At 40.8% G+C, this 20,443-nt stretch overlaps 2 protein-coding genes across 9 annotated transcripts in view; one reads left to right on the forward strand and one right to left on the reverse strand.

The window, feature by feature from the left end:
- The window catches only part of TAF1D (TATA-box binding protein associated factor, RNA polymerase I subunit D), an 815,997-nt gene that overhangs the window by 775,698 nt on the left and 19,856 nt on the right, over positions 1 to 20,443 (forward strand). The gene's annotated exons all lie outside the window — the stretch shown is intronic.
- FAT3 (FAT atypical cadherin 3) overlaps positions 1 to 20,443 on the reverse strand; it is a 327,577-nt gene that overhangs the window by 133,347 nt on the left and 173,787 nt on the right. For all 8 annotated transcript variants that reach the window (XM_049823603.1, XM_049823600.1, XM_049823602.1 and 5 more), the window contains exon 3: positions 61 to 122. In XM_049823603.1, the coding sequence (XP_049679560.1) occupies positions 61 to 122 (62 nt within the window). The remainder of the gene's footprint in view (positions 1 to 60; positions 123 to 20,443) is intronic.

Raw genomic sequence — 20,443 nt, forward strand, 5'->3', positions numbered from 1 at the left:
GTGATTTTAAATGACAAAAATCAATTAACCTTTTAACATATATTTTCCACTTAATCTTACCTCCAAAAAATGCTCTGCTTGCTGTTCCCGATCCAATTTTCTTGACGTTGTTGTAATCAGACCTGTGAAAAAAGGATGATATTTGATTGTCAACACCCATTGAAAAATATATGTCTCTATCGACCAGAAGAAATAAATTCATTTTTCCAACACTCAAAGGGAAGAAAACTATTTGAAGCTATATCAGACACAGATTTCTTGACATCTGTCAAGCATTTTCTTTCTCAGTGCAGCCATTATGACTTTCTGACTAACAATGAATCTTTAAAGAAAAATGCTGTGAGAAAAGTAACTGAAAAACAGCTAGCTGTGTATCTACAGTTAACATGCTACATTTATTACATTGAATAAAAAAAACTTACTAAAGAATTACTGTTTGTCTTATGATTAAGTGCTTCAGTGAATCATTTGCATTTGACTGAAATCCTTCCGTAAAAAACCTCATTAAAGATTTCAGAGTTCTCAAACAATTAATGGGATAGGATGCTGATTACTTCCACACCAAGAATACTTGACAAAGAAGGTTATTTCTGTAATAACTACTTGTATACATAATGATTTCCAAATGTAATCATTCTAATGCATTAAAGGTTTTGTACTACAATTTCATCAATTTGTTCCATGCTCAAATTGAGTCTTTAAAACAAAGTACTCTTTTGCATAAGGATGATCAAGATATCTTTTTTTTAAAGCAATGTACTTTCACAAAATGATTAACCTCTTGTGAGATTTATACTAAGAAAAGAAAATGAAACGCTTCCAAAGTTCCCTCAGGAAAAGTGATGCATATCTTCTATGAACATAGCTTAGTTTTTTATTTTGCTCTCACTAGAGGTTTAAAGGGCAGATTTGAGTTTTCCCTAATACAAAACATTTCTTTGGATAGGAAAAGGCATCATGTGCTTGTTTTGTGACAGATTCTGACGAGCGTAAAGGGATCAATTTTTCCTAGAGATAAAGCTGGTTTTGGAGACAATGCCAGTGGACAAAGTCATTCTCAAGAGTTCCTCATCTCTAAGATTACCAAGGAAGACAAGAAAATAAATACTCCCTACTATACTTATTTATTCAATCAGACCAGCCAAACATCTAAACACAAACCCACAATATTTGGATTCCTAAGTTCTTAAAAAAAAACCATCAGCAACATCTTGCATCTATATAACACCTCTAGTCTCAGAAAGCTTCTACAAGCTCCTCATACACTGTTGCCTGCTTGAAGGAATCACTTTATCTATTTTGGTGAGAAGGTGGGAAATATTACTTGAATTAATGGGATGAAATGAACACAAGAAAGTCCACTCTGCCTCCAATATTTCAGACTCATTACAAGATCTATTAGACCACAGATGTGACACCCAAGGGGAGGTCACAGAAGCCACAGTGGGTCATTACAATTACATGGAAGAACCTGGTGCTGGCAAAAGGCTGAAAAACCATAACTGGTATTGCCTGCATTGAGCAATTGTAAGTATTCAAAACAGTTACACCATATGGGAGACATCTACTCACTGCATGAGTTTAAACAGACATGACAGCATGGATGACAAATTGGTGTCATTCACACAAGATCCCCCCCACGTCTAGAGAGAATGCAAAGATACAGGGAAGAAGTTGCTAATTATGAAAGAAGTTCAGCCCCAACAAATTGATAAAGTAAAAATTTCAAATTTGAAATATCCCTGTTCATCACATGCATGGTCACTATGGATATTTATCAAGCACAACCTAACCATGGTATGAAATATGAACATTTTTATATCATCTTCCACTATGTACTCCACCTACTTTCTTCTTAAACAAGAAATGTCTAGCTGTAAGTTATAGAAGGTCTCTGACCTCATCATGAAGAAGCTTCAGGCAGATGAATTCACATTCCTTTTGAAGACCAAGAGCTAACATCTGAAACCGAGTATCACTAACTGTCAGAATGAATAGTACCTGTCTTCATTGGTAAAACTAAAACTACTACTGCTACTACTACACTATTGCTCCTCCTCACAAAACTACTGTTATCACTAAAGGTTTTGTTTGTTTGTTTTCCTTTCAATATAGAGCTTTTTGGACTACAGTAATGGTCAAACTGCCTTCAGACCTGAATTTCCTTCCAAAAGAGGTGTATGAACATGACAAATCTCTGCAAACACACTGCCTATATTTTAAACATAACAGATCTTAACAGATTTAGCACCCAGACTTAACAGGTGGTCCTAAAGGGCAGGTAACCAGACCATCACCATCACTTCTGCAGACCTGACCCTGAAGTATGGTGTTAGCACAACTAGTTGTTTTTGCTTTAAAGACAGCTTTACATGTAACTGCCATTAGGTTGTTACAATACTCTACAGAAATAATTGGTTATTTGTGTGTGCAGTCATGGGGCCTCTAGTTTTCATTCCTGTTCTCTGAGGAACTCTCCCATCCAACACTCATGGTGGCCCCATTCCAGTCTCCTTGCTGCTCACTTCCACATACATTCCTGAAGTCACGGATAGGTCTCACTACACAACACTACTGTTTAAAATATGACTATACACAAAATCAGTTCTCAACTACTTTATGTTAATATTCATTTACTTATGGTCCTGTATTAGTATGGATGTTAATCTGGTCCTTTCATATTATAAAACTGCATTTCAAGGAATTCTGTTTAAGACCAATCATCAAAACTGAAAAAAGAAAATCTACTTCAGTTATGTCTAAGGCTACCCACAGCTTCACCACTCCAGTCTCAAAAGAAATTAATTTCATGGGTTTTATGAAAACCTTGCTGTGTCCCTCCCTCCTGTATTGAGTACTCCATGCCACAGCTACATAGTAATAGTAATATTTAGCAGGATGTAGAAGTTTATTTTTGAGATACAGGGGCAACTGAGAGAAACTTGGCTTTGCACAAGAGAATATATCCCAGTTTTAGTTCTCCTCTAACTGTATTAAATCATCATACTCTGTTATGGTGTAAGGGCATTATCTAAAGAAAATAACTCACAGAGAAAAATAAACCCAAAGAAATGATGTTAGGCTGCACCGCTGGTTATGATATAAAATCACAAGGGGACAATGATAAAAAATGACCCTTTCTTCCCCCCCCCCCCCCCCCCCCTTCAATATGTGCTGTAGCTTTTCTAGTCACAGCCATCTGGACAACTGTCCAAAGCCAGCTGGGAAATATAGCACACATTTATCACAAAATAGTCAAAACCACTAACAAGCTTCAAAAGTCATAGCACACCTCTCAAATGGTTTCACTCAAGTTTCCAGGGAAACATCATGGTCCTGCTAAGGGCAGGGGATATTTATAACTGTGATGATTCTTTAAGAACAGCCGTGAAAGTGAACAGGAAAACTGGATCCGATAGAAAAGTTATTTACAATAAAACCACCAGCTCACAGGCTAGGTTATGTGATTCTGTTCCCAGCATTTCATACTTTTCTTTGACTTTCTGAGTTAAAACATCTCTCTGCGCATCCTGGCACATCTGTTCCTCAGGCCATATAAATGAACTGTTTTGTGAAACTCCAAAGCACTGCTTGACCCAGTATTTCAGCCTGGAGAGAACTATATGTTCTTGTGTAACTTGCTTTTCTACAATACCTGTTACTTTTTTGTACTGGAGTACTTTTCCCACCCTAATAAATGAACAGTTACTGTTTTCCTCCCATTACAGAGTTCAGAAGCGCTGGAAGGTGAATAAGCTCCCCCTGCACAACATGTCCCATTATACTGCAGGACACAGCAACGAGTCCCAGCTGACAGCGACTGGGGAACATCCTTCCAGCACCTCACTGTACACTGGATTAGGATCATCATCCTCTCCTGCACCATTCCACTCTAAAAGGAAACTCAGCATGTGGACGGCGAAGAAATAGCAGTATCCTTCACCCCATCACCTTACACTCTGGATGGGAGAGCCAGAGATTTGGGGTGGGCAACAAGGCAGACCTGCCTTACAGCTTAGGTGCAGCCATGGTGACACAGAAGAAAGAACAGGACTAGGACTAAGAAATCCTGACACTTTAACTAATACATCAGCCTATACAATCTTCAGTCGATGCATCATCTTAGAAGCAAATCACCAGTTATTAGGGCTCAGATGTTTGATCAAGACATTTGAGCAACACGTAGCAGTGATGCTTGGGATAATGCTTTTAGCACATCACAGATGCTAAAGGAAAAAAGAAAAAAAGAAAAAAATTCAGTGGAAGATCAAAACCCACATGAGTTTCTTCACATTTGCAATGAATGAAGCATGCAGTTATTAGAGTGCAAATGAGGAAATGTAACTTCTGAGCAAACAGTAACTTGATCATAGGTCTGATGTCTAGAATTAATACCAGGTATGTGTGTGGATGCATGTGTGTCTGTGTGTATAGATGATTGAAGATGACATCAGATCAGGAATAGTTATGAATTCAACAGTATGACTAATGCTTTATGATATTTTTGTGTAGAAAACTGCATCTTTATTAATAATAAAGCCAGCAAACCTGAAAAAGCAGCAGCTTGTTGGTTCTATTGTGTCAGCTAAGGTATGCTTTGTTATTCAAAAGTGATATAATGTTCTGTCTCAAACTGAGTCTTTTGTGATGTATTGTAGTTTTTTGAACAGTAGTTCTGCTTGGATGCTTAAACACGTGGCTATGCTAAATGTCTATATCTGAGGAATACCCAAAAGTACACATTGCTCTCTGATAATATGCAGGTAATAGGCTCGATCTAGTGCAATTCCACTGCAATCAAAGAAGCTCTGTAAATTTATGCTAGCTAAGAATCTTTCTCAAATGAATGTAATCTTTGCATTTTTATTTTTAGTCAAGAATACATGAAAAAGCATAGAAAATTATTAATGTATTTAACATAAACAATGCAAGGCAAACAAATTTATATTAAAATGTAATTTGAGGCCAACATCGCTCATTTCAAGAAAGTTCAGTAACAATATTTCCACTTGCATATCCAAATTGTTCCTTCCTAAGGAGGTTGTGATACTGCCATGTAATCCTACCAGAGCTCCAAAATTTAATTTGAATTCTGGCATTTTTGCCAATCTTTATCAAAGTTTGTTTTGTATGCTACTGGAAATATAAATATATTTTATAGGATGGCCTAAAGCTAAGAGAGATATTTATGTTTATGGTTATTTTTATTTTTAACTTGATACGAAACCTGGGATAATATGCAAGCAAGGTGAGAATCTTGAGAAATGCAGACAGAGTAAAAGCAAATAGTGACTTTTCAAATCTTAGGTGAATTTGATGTTGATCAAAGTGAAGGTGACAACCAAAGATGGGTGAAATAATGTCAAACCTGCACTAGCCCAAATTGTCATCTGAGGATTATGTATTTATTGGACAACACTATTTTATAAATTCCATATATTATCAACCAGTCAGCCAGAGTAGACTATGTATGTAAGCTTTAATTTATATGCTGGAAAAGTTAAGCACTTCTTTGTTTTCTTAACACTTTCTGTTCTGGAAAACTCAAGGCATTCACTACCTCTGTTCTTACAGTCAGAAAGGGTGATTGCACCTGGACAAATGCAAACCTGCCTGCTAACTCTGCCTTCAATGCTTTAATTAGAGTGGCCAATTAGGATTTTCCAATTGGATAATCCATGCTCTGCCTTCAGTTAGCTCTTGTTTCACAGAAGGGCCCTCATACAAATAAAACCTCTGCGTGTCTGTGTGTGCTTAAGTCGATAGACCATGCTATACAAATACATACATATATACTGTACATACAGTCAAATATTTGAGTATGTATATGTATGTGTGTGACATTTTACATATACCCATTGAGGTGAATGTTAAAAATTATCCTAAAATACACATATTTACAGAGGTATATTTAGCTCTGAGGTTTACTGACGCTCATTCTTTCTGTATATATGCATTGTTTAAAATATTTGTGTTAGAAACAAATTAATTCATAGAATTAGAGAGCCACAGAAGAAAAATTCACCAAGGGCTGTTAAATGCGAAGGCTATGGCACATAAGCGCTGGATAGTTTGAACAGTAGTACACAGAGGGAAACATTACTGTGGGTTTGCTTCTTCTGATGCTTATTCTCTATGCATCCAGATCAGCCCACGGCTGTAGGTGTGATATAGTGAACTAAACTGACCTTTGGCTTAGGAGAAATTCACATATTTTTCAATACTATGGCACTTAGGGACCAAAAATCATTTTGCCACAGGCTATTTTCTAACACAGATTGAATTTCCCTAATATGGCTATGAAGCCAAGGAGAGTTCAATAGCCTTCTCCTTATCAAATTAAATTATTTTCATTCAACCTGTGGATGGATAACCTTACCTGAGCTGTTTCCTTAAAAGATAACAGAATCTGGTATGGAGAGACACATGTATTCTACTGCTGTCTCTGGAAGTGTTGCAAATTTTATGGTATAAAGACCAAATTTTTTAAAATTGAAATTTTAAAGACTCTTTTATTAATTTCTCATTTCCAAACTTTGTTTAGATAAAATATGAAAAGAGTATATGACAGGTAACAAGCAGGCTAAAGTACAAAACCCCCAGTATGTTCTGTTTTAAACTGAAGGCAGACTATCTTCATAGAGTTAGGAAGTTGAGCAGGAAAGTAACGTCTTCCCCCTCCTCAACAAAAGACTAACAGGGTACAATTTACTGCATGGTTTACTGTCCATTATTAAATCACCTTTTTTTTTTTCCTGGTATGCATATTCATAAAAAACTTTTCATTAAAAAAATACAAGCACGGGGTGGGTTAGAAGTATGACTAGGGACATCAGGTTATTATGCAGGGTTTGACTGAAACCTCAGAATATACTGCCTGGCTGCAAGTCATGGCAGTACATGCTTTACATCCGTTCCACTCCCGGCATTAGGGTCTTTGACCAGGACAGCCGGGCAGCACAGGACCATATATGTCAGGGCTTATACATCACACCCACACAGAGATGGTCTGGATGGATTAGCCGAGGTCTCGTCTCAAAGCTTTCTAGGCTGTGGTTGCTGGAGGAAACTTTCTCCTCATTAAGATACTGATCCTCATCTTCAAAGAAAACAAATTTGAAGTGGAAACAAGAATATAAAATCAGAGAGCTTTCTCTGCAGAGTTCAGATGCTCTGAACATCCTGCAACGCTGATGCTATCTCATCACAGTCCAAAGCAGATGCGGTTCCCAATCTGCCTTTCTCAAATACTGTAAGGAATGAGGATACAGAAAGAAAAACCACAGGAAGATATCAAAGGAAACGTTCTGTAGAGTTACCCTTGAAAGCTCTGCTTGGGGAGAAAAATGCCTTGGGACTGTTTGCTGAAAATATGGGCCTTTTAACCCAACAAGTTAAACAGACAAAAGGAATAACTAAAACAAACACTGCTTTTCCAAAAATGTTCCATAAATTCAGCGACTGGTTATACTCACTGCTCATTCAACGAAGTCCCTAGGCTGAATTTGCTGAAATTCATATGGGAATGTATGAGTTTACTGATGAGTTTACTAGCAATCTCAAATATTTATTAACAGCACACAAAAAAGTATGAACGCAGCCTTTCCCTACACATACTGAACACAGAAAAGAGTACACATCTGTTGAGAAATATAGCCATCAGCTGTCAACTGTCCTGCTACTCTTTGAATGTAAATTTAGGACCTTAGCTTGAAAAAAAAAGGGACAGCCACAATAAATAGCATTAGGATTTCCACCATATATTCAGGAAAGTAAAACTGTTGTGTATTCCTAACCACAGAAATGTCAAAATGAATAGCAATAACCAGGGTAATTTTATTACCCACAGGCAGTGAGAGGCGTTGTAAACACTCTAACAGCACATTCATCTCCTGCAATAAATTAGGGATCGACAAAATGAAATTGAATTTCAAAGATAAATGATGGAAAATGTTGTACATTTTACTTGGAGATGTAAACAAACATATCATTTTATATAATTACACATGTAAACCTCTAATTTAGAAAGACTGTATTCTGATCTAAATGAATGATACTTCATTGAACAAGAAAGAGAACTCACCAGGCGAGCCTGTGCAATTATGTGGAGGACTGCTGCCTTATTGTTTTTCCTGAGGTGACAATGAGAGTGAAATGACCTCTTTGAAACAAGCTAGGTATAAAAAATGATTGCTTTTAAAAACAGTTACATTTTCTAATGTGTGGTTATGTCTGAAAAAAAAAAAAAAAAGAAGCTGAAGCAAAACCTTTTTATTCCTCTTTGGTTGTCCCTTCTGTCTCTCGTTAGAGTTCCCTCAGCTTATTGCTGAAAATACCAAAACTCTGCACAAAATGCACAGCAAACATTTACTTCAATGAAGAATTTGGATTATGCTTTCCTTTAAAGGCAGATTCTGGCTTTTTTTGTTCCTAGAATCTGTTTAAAATGACAATATGGTGTGCCAGTCTGTTCAGCCTGGTGGAACACGGGACTTAGAGGGACTCCCTTTCATCCCTTCAAAACTCGGCCAGCACAGTCCTCAGCAACTGCAGGCAAAGCCACTGCTCTCCTAAATATTCCTCTCCATTTTAAAAGCAGCCAGGTTTTCTGTTCCCTGTATTCCTCCTGGAAGGCTACTTGGGAACATGACCGTATGGTTGAAAGCCCTGATTTCTAGACAGACTCCATTTATGAGCAACTTGCACCTTCTTTTTGGTCAACTAAACAAGCCAAGTTCCTTTGGTTTCCTTTCACCTAACGAATTTGCCATTGCCCTTCTTGCATTGCAGTTCCAGCCCTCATCCCTCCTAAGCCTGAGGGATGGAGGCTGAACACTGCGCTCCAGATAATGTCTACACGTCCCCGCTAAAGCAGCCTAACTACTGCCTCCAGTGGATGCACATCTAGCAGAGAGTGGCAATCTTGTTGTTAGTCCAAAATGCACCGTTTCATTTACTTCGCTAAGGAATTTCTACTCTTCAAACTCCCAGGGATCCTTTCTTTCTTTTTTTTTTCCCCCAACCTTTCTTGTTTGGATGATGCCTGCTATCTCTGGATCAGAGCAAACTCCCACTTTTGAAGCCAGCATCATTGAAAAAAACACCAAACGAGGTCATTTGTCTGGCCAATACTTGAAATAATCTGTTAATGTGTGCCCTTCAGCATGCAAATTCCTCTTTCAAGACTCATCATTTTTATTTCCTCTTTAGCCAGACCCATATGCACATATCAATTCGACTATTAATTTCCATGTCCTCGTACCTCATAAATTCTGCAGTGCAACCATATCAAATGCATTACTGAAGTCCACGTAGACGACAGACAGAGCATTTCTTAGAACATCCTTCATCTTATCAATGACATCAAGATAGGCTGATACGATTTAATTCTGGTAAACCCATGAGCACTTTTATCCCATTTTCTATTTATTTCCACGTTTTTAATTATACTGTCCTTCCAAATACGTTCGAAAGCCTTGCAGGTGACAGAGGTCGGACAAACAGTTCTGTGACTGCAAGGCTTATTTCTTCACCCTGTCTTCCTTCTCTTTACCACTGACACTTTATTTGTTATCTCCCAATCGTATCAAAATCCCAGATTTGATAATACCCCTCAATAGTTACTTGCTACAGGAGTTCAATTTAAGGTGCCAGTTCTTTCACATTTCTGGAGTGGAGAGTATCATAGTTATTCTTACTTGCTAAAAGAGTGATGGCAGTGAGTTGAGTTGGACCAGGAAGAAGCCAAATCCTAAATAGCTGTGGACAGCAGGACGAAGTCTGCAAACCTGCCTGTATTAAACCGCAGTCACCACCTCACTGTGGTCGCTTTGGACCATAAATAGCTTCAAGCATCTCAGTGAAGTGCCTGAACTCAGGAGGAATGAAGCTACTGCTCAAACTGCAACCCCCAAAAGCCTACCCTCAAAAATGATCCCTCAGGGACGGGGTGGTAGAGCCACCGTCAAACACACAGGGTCTGCAATCCACAGCTGCGATTTTTAAATGAAAAGACTGATAATATTCAAAGTGCCCAAGCTGCACTGGCTCCTTTAGCAGAACTGCTGGGCAATTTCTCTGCGGTGTCGTTGTAGCCTGAGTCATCTCTCACGGCTCTGATGCTCTGAAACAACTGAGCAAATGCCTTTGAGGGACTGTCATGCAGGGGCTTCGCTCTCCTAAAACACTTCACATGGAAGTTCACAGTTTGTGGGATAAGAAGGTTTTCAGGTTCAAACCCTTTATTTAGGCTCAAATGAATACATAAGAATAGAAATAGTATTCATATCTTCGTTTGTTTTCTTCCCTTAAAAAGTGCAGTACTGCCTAAAAACCTAATTGCTAATATGATGCCTCAGCACAGATCTTAACATCCCCCTGCATCGCTTTCATTTTCAGGCAGAAATTACAGAATTCTATTTGGGTTATAATTAGCATATAATTATTACTGGCAGGAATAGCTATAAATATATATAACTGGTGGCTAGCTTAGTAACCAGCACACATAATCATTATACAATTTTCTTTAATTTTTTTCTGCACAAAGGCCTCATAATTCTGCAAAAGCAACGACTGAACCTAACTAGACTCTGGTTATAATTTATGCTAATTAATTTCACTGTTTGCAAGAAAGAAGACTTATATAACATCCGCGGCGGGGTAGGTGGTGCCAGTTTCAGTGGAAAGGGGCTATGCAAATACTCTGCGTCTTGGGCCTGAATACATCATGAATTATTGTTCCATCTCTTTCTCTGGCATATTGTGACGAAGGAAAAAATAATAATACAAAATGTCTCCAATGTATGCTTTTGTATCACATATGTGTAGGTCCCAGCATGATGAAGTCCTGGTATTTGCCCTTCTCAATTGTGGAGGAGGTGTGGAGGGTGTGCAGGGCACAGCTGTCAGTTTTCCTCCTAATCTAGACGCCCTCATTACCTTCTAAAGAGAAGAGATTTTGCATTTTTCCACACACACCCTCAACTGAGCACCGTTCTTAACAATAGAAAAACAACCCCGGCTTTTCTCCCAACTGCGCTCAAAAGAAAGGCATTGATCCCTCATTACTAGCAATTGTCTCCAGCTTAGCAAAGCCACAGCGCTGGGGGAGCTGTGCGTTGTGCTAACTGCAGATTCCCCAGGTCAAGTCAATCTCATCTTCATCTCTAATAAAAATATGATTCATCGGCGAGGTGACCTTCCTGATCCAGAGGCAGAATGCAGAGCTGTGGAAAGAAGCCTCATCGAAAAGATATATGGCCTTGTTTCATGACATGCAAGTCACAGATAGACCTCAGCACTGTCAAGATCCACTGCCCTTCCCAAGGTGGTGTCCTGCCTAAGAAACCATACTGAGACAACTCTGCTGGGTTTCCAGCTCACCCTCTATCTTGGTCTGTAACCTTACATGAGACATTTTATGTCTCTGTGCTTCAGCTTCCCCTCCCATAAACCCGGGATAATTGATATCTTTCTTTGTAAAGTGCCTTGTGATCTATAAAGGAAAAAATGACTTGTGTAAGAGTAAGATATTATTATTAACTAACAATCTCATAAAGCTCAGCCATAACAGCACTAAGCATTTTCCAAAATTTACTGTTAAGTAAGTAAAGAAAATAATTTCTTCAAAGACTGAAATGAATTCCTTTGCTTTCTAGGGTTTTCTGCTTTCTTTTTTTCACTTCTCTGCGCAGGGATTTATTTAAATGGTTATCAATGGGTAAAATATAGTATCAGCTCTGACATAACAAATAGCAAAAATGCACACAGTAAAACTAGAACATGAGCAGTGGCTGCTTTTCTCTGCAAAGCTAGTCCAGTACCTCAGCCTTACCAAACAGCTGTCAGAGTGGAGAGGCAAGAGTGGGTCCTGGGTACCAGTAAATCTTCAGCTGAGGAAGAGGAGCAGAATCAATTATTTGCAAGGAGCTCTCTCTTGCTTTGACACCAAGTAAGAGGTGGGATCCTCAGGCTGAGCTTTCCGTGTAGGCAGGCAGATGGAGTGGAGGAAGGGCAAGCAGACCCCATGTTCAGTTGCTCAGCTGGGGGTCTCAGCAGCATCCCAAGCACCATCCCTGCTGGCTGCTTTTAAACAATGACACTGATTTATTGAAGAACCTGATGGGACTGGGATGAGAGTATAGAGGGGACAGAGGAATGAGGAGATGTGCACTGGGGGAGGATGTGAACATGCATCAATCCCAGCAGAGGAGAAGAGGCGACTGAAAGCAGGGCATGTTTAGCAAGCCTTTGCCAGCGGGGGGGCTAATGACGGAGGAGCAAGGGCCAGCCATCACCTAAGGAATGAGGACGGAGTGGTGCTACTACAAGGAGTGCTTTTGGAATAGAAGATGCATCCAGAGGCTGTGACAAGCTGCTGCTGGAAGTACTGCAGCTGTAGGGATAACCTCCACTTGCTTTTTACTTTCTGCTGCCTGAAGCACAGCCCCGATGTTTTGCTCCATCACTGCTTATACACTTCTCCTTTATACTTTCTACCTTCTCCTTTCAACTTTTGGTTAGTGCACAAGTCCTCCTATTCCAGTTCTTCACCCTCTGATGGCCCCAGATAATGATGTTCACCTAGATGAAAGAGGGATGTGTGTGACGTGATCCAGGCCTCACCCGTGTTTCTCTCCTAGTCACACAGATGGGGCTCTGAGGTCCTCCCAGACCTGCATGGCAGAACTGTGAGCCCAAAGAGCAATCAAAGCTACTCCTTTATTCCTTCCTTAGTCCTTCCAACTGAGTAAATCAAGACTCCTTAGCTGCTTCCCTCTGGTACAGATCTCTATCAGAAATATTAAGATGGATATGGATGAAATAGGAATGGAAACATATGCGTGTGAAAACACCAAAAGAAACAACAGCCAGGTTTAAAAGAATGGTCTATATTGATAAACCAAGGAGATGACTGACAGCAGTCAAACAGGTGAACTCTGGGGAATGTGCTGTTTACATCTGGGTGGAGGGCTCTGGCAGCATTGTCGACTTGTCAGCAGAAGACCTGTGGTCTGGTAACAGCAGGAGGGCAACAAGGTTACAGCACGTCAGATATACTACCATCCTAAGAGAAAGACAGATGATAGCCCTAAAGATATCCAAGATGAGGAGATGAAGAAAGCGAGCAATGATTTACAGCGACAGAAGTAAGCAAGATTGTGATGCAAAGATAACTGTTAATTCCCAAATGTTTTAAAAGACGGGTCCAAAACTCAGTTCCTTGTCAGTCAAGAAGAACCCAAGAGACATGGTGAGGACTTCAGTTTCCCACACGAGTCATCTTGGCCACGGCACTTGGATACACATGCCTTGGTGCGTAGGGTATGAGAGTGTGAGTAGGTACAAACAACTTACAGAGCAAGTTAAATAAAATAAAATTCCCTTCTCCCTTCACAAGGTTTCACACTGTGTTTTGTTACACGTAACTGTGACACTCTTATTTCAGCTAGTTTTAATCTAGGCGACTTCTCAATAAAATGGATGCCACGTTTAACTATCCTGCTGACCACAAGCTGAGGAGAACCAAGAGGATAATGCACACACCCATTGTGAAACCTATTCTGTGCTACCCTATCATGACTCAAAAGCTGGTTGTTATTGCGCTACTGGATACAAAGGCTCTGAAGCAGAGTGGGATGCTTGGTGTGCTCATTTGCATCTCATTACCCAGCATGCTCTTCCTCCTCAGAGCTATTTTCATAGCGGCATTGTTGTCCGAGCCCTGGGAACAAGTGGAAAGATTTGGTGACTTTGGATGCATGCAGTTCTTTTCTACTTGCTTTGCTCCCCCTTTATAATGAAAGGCTTTGCAGAGTGGTGGAAATGAATCAATTTTCCATTTTTAAGGTTGTATGGGTGTTGGATTTTTTTTCAGTAGTTTAAGCTATCAGGAGCAAATCTTGAATAACAAATAAGATTACAGAAATGTGAGCCTAATGTTCCTCTCTACAAGGTGCTCAAGCATGCAGGTTTTGATCGGAGAGTAAGAAATGAGATTTAACTTCCTTCTGATTTAAGTTTCATTTCTACAAAGAACCTATTCCAGCAAAAATGTGATTGCAAGCTCATTATTCAGTGAAGGGCAAATATCTTCAATCGCAATCCAGTAAGATCAGCAGCTTTCTCTGTGTGTTACAAGCCTCAACGAAGAGAACTGAACATACTGGCTTCTGTCATTGTCTACATCTAAGACTGTGATGATTTCACCCTGTCCAATTCATTTCAAAAGCTGCAGCTTCCAATTAAAAGTATAAGTTGTCAGCCAGAATAAGTGTCTATCATTTGAGCCAGAGCAGTTTTGGTTTCTGGCAGTTTTACTGCATCAAAGGGTTGATTTACAGATCAGTTACAATTTTTTTATTCACTACTAAAGGGAATAAAACTGCCTCAGACACAGGACTCAAAACAACACTAAGTTACACTAAGTTTTCCATAGTTTTTGGTATGTTTTATCAAGTCAGAAATAAAACTTCATTCCTCAGTGACTTTATAGTTTTCAACAAGCACTTAAAAATAAAAAAAAATAAAATCCAGAAAAATCTAAGAACCTCAACATCATGTTCTTTAACAACATGTAGCATACAAAGATTACACTGTACTTCATAAATGTCAATGAATTCAGCACCAAAAGCCTGTGTGAGGTATAAGGTTAACTCTTCCATGGGTTAAACAGATTTCTCCTATTTTACAGGTAGGGAATCTTAGCTATAAATGTAAAACTACATGTTGAATACCGGTGCAAACCATAGCAGAAGCACGTTTAAAACTCATCTTCAGTCTCTCAGGTTTGTGTTTTAAGAATGTGAGCAATTTTGAGACTCCTTGGGATAAAAAATGGGTAAGTATAGGTAAAAATAATGTACAAATACATGAAAGAAAGTCTCTGGGCAAGGAAAACCAATGAGTTTCCGGGGGTTTAAGGCCAAGACTCAGTACCTCCTTAAAACATGCAGAGTGTTTGCTCCCTGGCCTTCATGTGGCAGGAGGCTAAGTGGCATTTCACAGTAGGATCTTGTGACGATGCTTTTAGATGTTTGTGCTGTATAACCCTTGATGAATCAATTAGGCTTTCTTGCTCACCCAAATTCTTCATTTTACTAGCAGTATTGTTTTTACAGCAATAGCACAGCCCTAGGTCTAGAAACTGGTCCTGTAGGACCCAAAAGGATCAGGTTATACCTACCGTAGGTACCTGGGATATGCTTGGTGAAATTAAAACAACCCAGAGATAGAAGGCAAATGGATTAGGTATTTAAAGCATTTTAAGATGGAAGAAATCACTGTCAGCTTCTTTAAAGCCTCAGTCTATCCCAAGCACACTGCACTGAGGTCGAAGCCATTGTGTTGGGGTATCATGGAGACATGCAGGAACTGGGAGCAGAGGCTGGACTCTGCCTGGCACTTGGGATGGGGATCCATCGGAGCCGGGATAGGCACAGATCTAACCACAATAGCAATAAAACACAATTTGCAAAAAGGTCATGATACCTGGTAGCAGCAACACACAGAGTTGAGTGCACTGCTGGAGAACCTGGAGAATCCTGGTAGCTACTGCACAGAGTGCTGATGGTGGTGCAAAACCAGGGATGCACAGAGAGCTACAGCGGCCGTTTCTCTTCCAGAGGCAATGCTTGTAGGAGCAGGCAGAAATGAGTCAAGGCAGTAACAGTGCAAAGTAACAAAATAATGAACCGTAGTTCATTAAAAAGTGAAACGAGCAACAGTTCATTAAAAGTTCCCTAAGACACTCTATGACCAAAAATAATTTTGCTGGGTCAGTCAAAGGAAGGAAGACAAAGAAGTCAGATTAAATGCTTTTTTAGTACATTGATTTTGCCAAGAGTCAGTGAGTATTCCCCCAGCCACACCACCAAAACCCCTCTCAAAGCCAAGGGTTAGTGCAGGTGCCACGGACCAGAACAGGACCCAGGTTATCCAGTACAGGTAAGACTCACTGTACTCACCTGCATCCTACCTGGCTGACAAACGCCCTTGTACAGTCAAAGGAGAGAAGCAGGTACTTCTTAAGCACGATTTACGTGGTTTATTTTAGATACCCAAGCTAAGAGCAGATTAAATGCAACTGAGGGGTGTCTCTGTCTCTCCAGTCACTATAAAGGAAGTTTTCAGGTCCAGATGATTACAGTTTGATAAAGGGAGCCCCACCTTCTGTGTCCTAAGATACAAAACCCGGCAGGCAGATGAGGGGGTTAGAATGGGACTGTCTCTCACCCTAGGTTCTCCTGGCTTTGGGGCTGTCAGTGTGGCCTCATGGCATAAATTAAAGCAGCCACAGAAAGCTGTGAAGCAGCTCTGAATCCCTCATTTTAGGCTACATCACTCTCTTTCCCGTCATTGATATTTCTCCGGGATCCTCTGCCAGCTGGCCTCTTTCCGTGTCTGTGTGCAAGGAGGGACGTCTCCCGTCCCACGGCTCAGACGGTTCCCTCATCCTCATCCGGCCGCTGGAGTTCAAGAAGGGAGATAGCACCTGTGACCCCTATTTCTGCTGCTGAGATAAATTCAACTTTCCATTCAATTTTTATTTCTAGGTCAAGACAAGAATGATAGATTAAAAACAAAAATAGCTGAGCACTCAGTCTGGAAGCTGCTGCAGCGCTGCACTTCCAGCCTGCCAGACCCCAAACAGCCTCCTGCCTCCAACTATGCCAGTTATTGATTTTTGTACCAAAACATTTACACTGGCACAACCCCCAGTGAGTGCAATTATATGGGTATAAAGGTGCTTTATACTAGCATAGATTATGAGATAAACAAGCTCATTTATACCGCTGTAACTGCATTCACTTCAGGGTATTTGTACCGCTTTAATGATACCAGTGTAGTTAAAGCAATACAACTTGTGTCTACAGACAAGACCTCAGCCTAATGGTAATTAACACAGACATTTCCAGCCACCCTGAGCAGCTGAGGTTTATGTTAGAAATAGCAACTGACCCATAAGAATTTGCAACAGCATCAGAAACCTCTATAAAACAGCTCCACCTTCAATTGCTTTTGCCACATTTGCAGGAAGGATGTTTATTATGCCCCTTTTAGCAGGAGGCCCCAAGAGCTAAAAGTTGCTTGTGGCCACTTTTCTCTTGCGTCTGGACAGCAAAACAAAAAAAAATAATCAATTCAGCCACTGACATTTTGCTGTGAAAGAGCTAAGCCAGCACAAAAAAGCTGATAAAAGTGGCGGTTAACCCTGTGCTACCCTTATTGTTCTTTATTCACCGGCTCGGAGCGCTCAAGCAGCCCGTGGAGCACGGGAGAAGGGGCTTTGCCATCTGTTGCTAGGGCTGACATCACCCCTGTTTGCTCAAGCGTCGCTTCTCGGGGCTGTGTTTGCATCATTAATCAGCCCTGGCCCTGTGCTGGCCCATTCAGCAGGGCCTCGGCTGTCAGCTCTCGAGCACCTCGCTGCAAAACAGACCTGCCAAAGTGCTTGGCTTCACTTGGAGAGAGGTTTGGATAAACATCAAGATTACTTTGGATGGAGTATTTGTCAACTCGTCCCGGGAGAAATTGTGCCCTACACAGTACATAACTTGACAAAGGGAGAAAAAACAACCCCAGAAAACAACTCCTCTCTCCCATAAGCACCCTCTGTGGGTTAAACTTAACTCCAAAACACAGAAAACCATATTGTGCTTTCCGCTGAGACTGGATTTGCCAAGAGGCTGCTGAACCCATCAACGCGATAATGGATACACATTTTGCTTAGCTTTGTGCTCCTGGTCTCTTTATCTCTTTTCCCTGAATAATACTAGAACTATCTTATGGGGAACTACAAGAAATTCCTTGTCCAAAAAAAAATGAGGTTTAATAAAAAAATGGGTTGCCAATGCAGACAGGTGGGAATGCTGCCGTTGGACAGTCAGAGAACTGAGGCACAGAGGGCCTTAGTGACTTGCTCAAGGTCACGCACATGGATATGCATGAGCAAGGAAAGACTGAAACACTGTCTACAAATACTGCAACAGCACAGACACCAACTAGACACAAGGACTCCTCATTTCCAACCATCTTCTATTTTCCCAAATGTCTGAGTGGATCATGCAACATTAGGATAAGCAAAGGGCATGTCATGTTTAGACTATATACAGCATAAATATGGGAAATGCTTAACAAAACTGACACATATATTGAACAGGTTTCCAGAAATACGCAAAATTTCCGTTTGGAGTTGTGTTTTTTCCTTGGGGATGAAAAGGGGAACACAAATACAAGTTTCTTTTACAGGAAGCAGATCTGTAACTGAAAAATCAGTAATTCTTTAGATGTGAAACATCAGATGGGACTCATCTTGAGACTGACACCTAAATTTAGGTGTCTGCATGTGACGTAGGGAGCTCATCAGTACATGTTCAACTCGGTTGCCTACACATAAGCATCTAGGGCTTTGGGTACTTCTCCGGACCCGCAGCCATCGCACAGGACAGACGCGGCTCTCCTGCAGGTCCTGCGGATGCCTCAGGTATCCCAGGGCTTCTCATTGAACGCTGCATGTCCACGTCTGGAGTGCTTTTCTCTCAGATTGAGGGAGAAAAAGAAAATGTTACTTTGCCTGCATGTTACTGCAACCTGATGATGGGGACAAACCACTGAAGAACAATTTCGGTTCCTACTTTCAGTGACCTTAATTTCCTTTTCATCTTATATGTCCTGCTTTCCAGACCCTACCTGACATCAAGCTGTGTTAATTAATACCTTCCTACACTGCTCAGCACCAGTGATAGCCTCCCTCCCAAGTGTTTTTGACAAAATTGGGCATCGAATGAAGTGCTTTTCTCACTGAATCTCAGCTTTCCAACAGTTGTGGGTTTTTGTGAGAAAGCCCACACCTCTTCATTACAGTGTTTTTAATTTCCATATTTTTTCTCTAAAATTAGGAGTTTGGATTTGAGGATACCACTGTGCTGTCTAATAGTCTCTCTTCATGCCTTGATGCAGTCCAAGTTCCCACAGCCCTCGTATCCCAGAATCCCAACAGGACAAAAACTGCTGCTCAGAGGAAGATGTCTGAGCGGGTTGCCCAGCCCAGACAACTGGGAGCTGTAGAAAAGGCATTGGGACTCCTATTCCCAAAAGACAAAGGAGTATTTAAATTTTGATTTTTCACCCCCCAAAAATTCAAACGTTTATATGGCGCTTTTTTTTGGGGGGGGGGGAGGGGGCAGGAGAAGACTTAGGGTCTCCTATGCTTTATGCAGTGATAACTTTGTAGCATGTCAGCAACTGAAAATCCTCCTTGCAGAGAGGGTTTCTTGGCTCATACATATTCAGTTTCTGTAGTACTGTCATCCTGACTGTGCAATATGTCCAATCTGGAAGGACCAAGGAGGTGAGTTAGTCCCCAACTAGCCCTTGAATGAGTGGGTGCTCAGGGCTGCAAGCAGATACATCTGTTTTCCTGCCTTTCTCAATATGCCACTGATGACACCAGCTCCTGAGCAGGAACTGCTCACTTTTTTGCCTGCCCTGCTACCCCAAGGGAAGAAGCAGCACTGGGGTGGCTTTGGACAGGCATCTGCGAGATGCACCAGCCACAGGAGGTTTTGTGTCTCCATTCTCACTCCACACTGCCCCGCCACAGGAAGGATACCACCAGAATATACAGCCTTAAATGAAGTTGTTTGATAGCTCTGTATTAAAACATCATCTAATGGGGAAAACCCCCCACCTTTCTGGTAATTTTACGAGAGCTGCACCATTGCAGCGCCATGCTGTCACAGGAATAGGATTACTATTTCAACTGATATGATGCCATACACCACATCATAGGATAAAAGTCAGCTTGTCTAGTTTTGGCTAAGTAAATCTGGGTGTCCTGTCTCTGGGTGGCCTGTAATCCAGGTTTCTGCTGTAAGAGGCACTAGGAGAGGCTGCTCAGCAGTCTGGACCGCAGCTCCCTCTCCACTGCCTACAGACAAGTCTGCAAGTCTGGCTTAGCACAGATGCCTAACTCTGAAACGGTGACATTAAACAAGATTAATCCCATCCCTCACAGCCAGCAGCACCACCACAAAAAGCTCCCCTCATCACTCCTTGCTCTTCTCCCCTCTCTCCCCTTGCCCACTCAGATGTATTCAGTAAGTCCCTGGGCAGCAGTGCACTGGTATTCAGAAGTCTTGATTTCCTTTGGCAATTTAGTCCTGAGGTTTAACTGTTTATACAGGCAGACTTAATGAGTACAGTTACTTGTGTGAAAACACAAGCATCTGTGGTTGTGATTATGGCTAAATTCAGCCTGCAACCTCAGCTGTCAATAGTTTATTACCTTTTAAAAAAATATAATAAAATTAAATCACAACCCCTAATTATAAAGGGACTATTTTGAGAAGTCTGAAAAAGGTGACCTGCACCTTTCAGGCAGGAGCACACTCACTGTGTGACCTTCCCATCACCCTAAGCATAACGAAGCAGACATAATTGG

The sequence above is a fragment of the Accipiter gentilis genome, chromosome 19 (genome assembly GCF_929443795.1).
Source record: "Accipiter gentilis chromosome 19, bAccGen1.1, whole genome shotgun sequence".
Classification (NCBI taxonomy): domain Eukaryota; kingdom Metazoa; phylum Chordata; class Aves; order Accipitriformes; family Accipitridae; genus Astur; species Astur gentilis.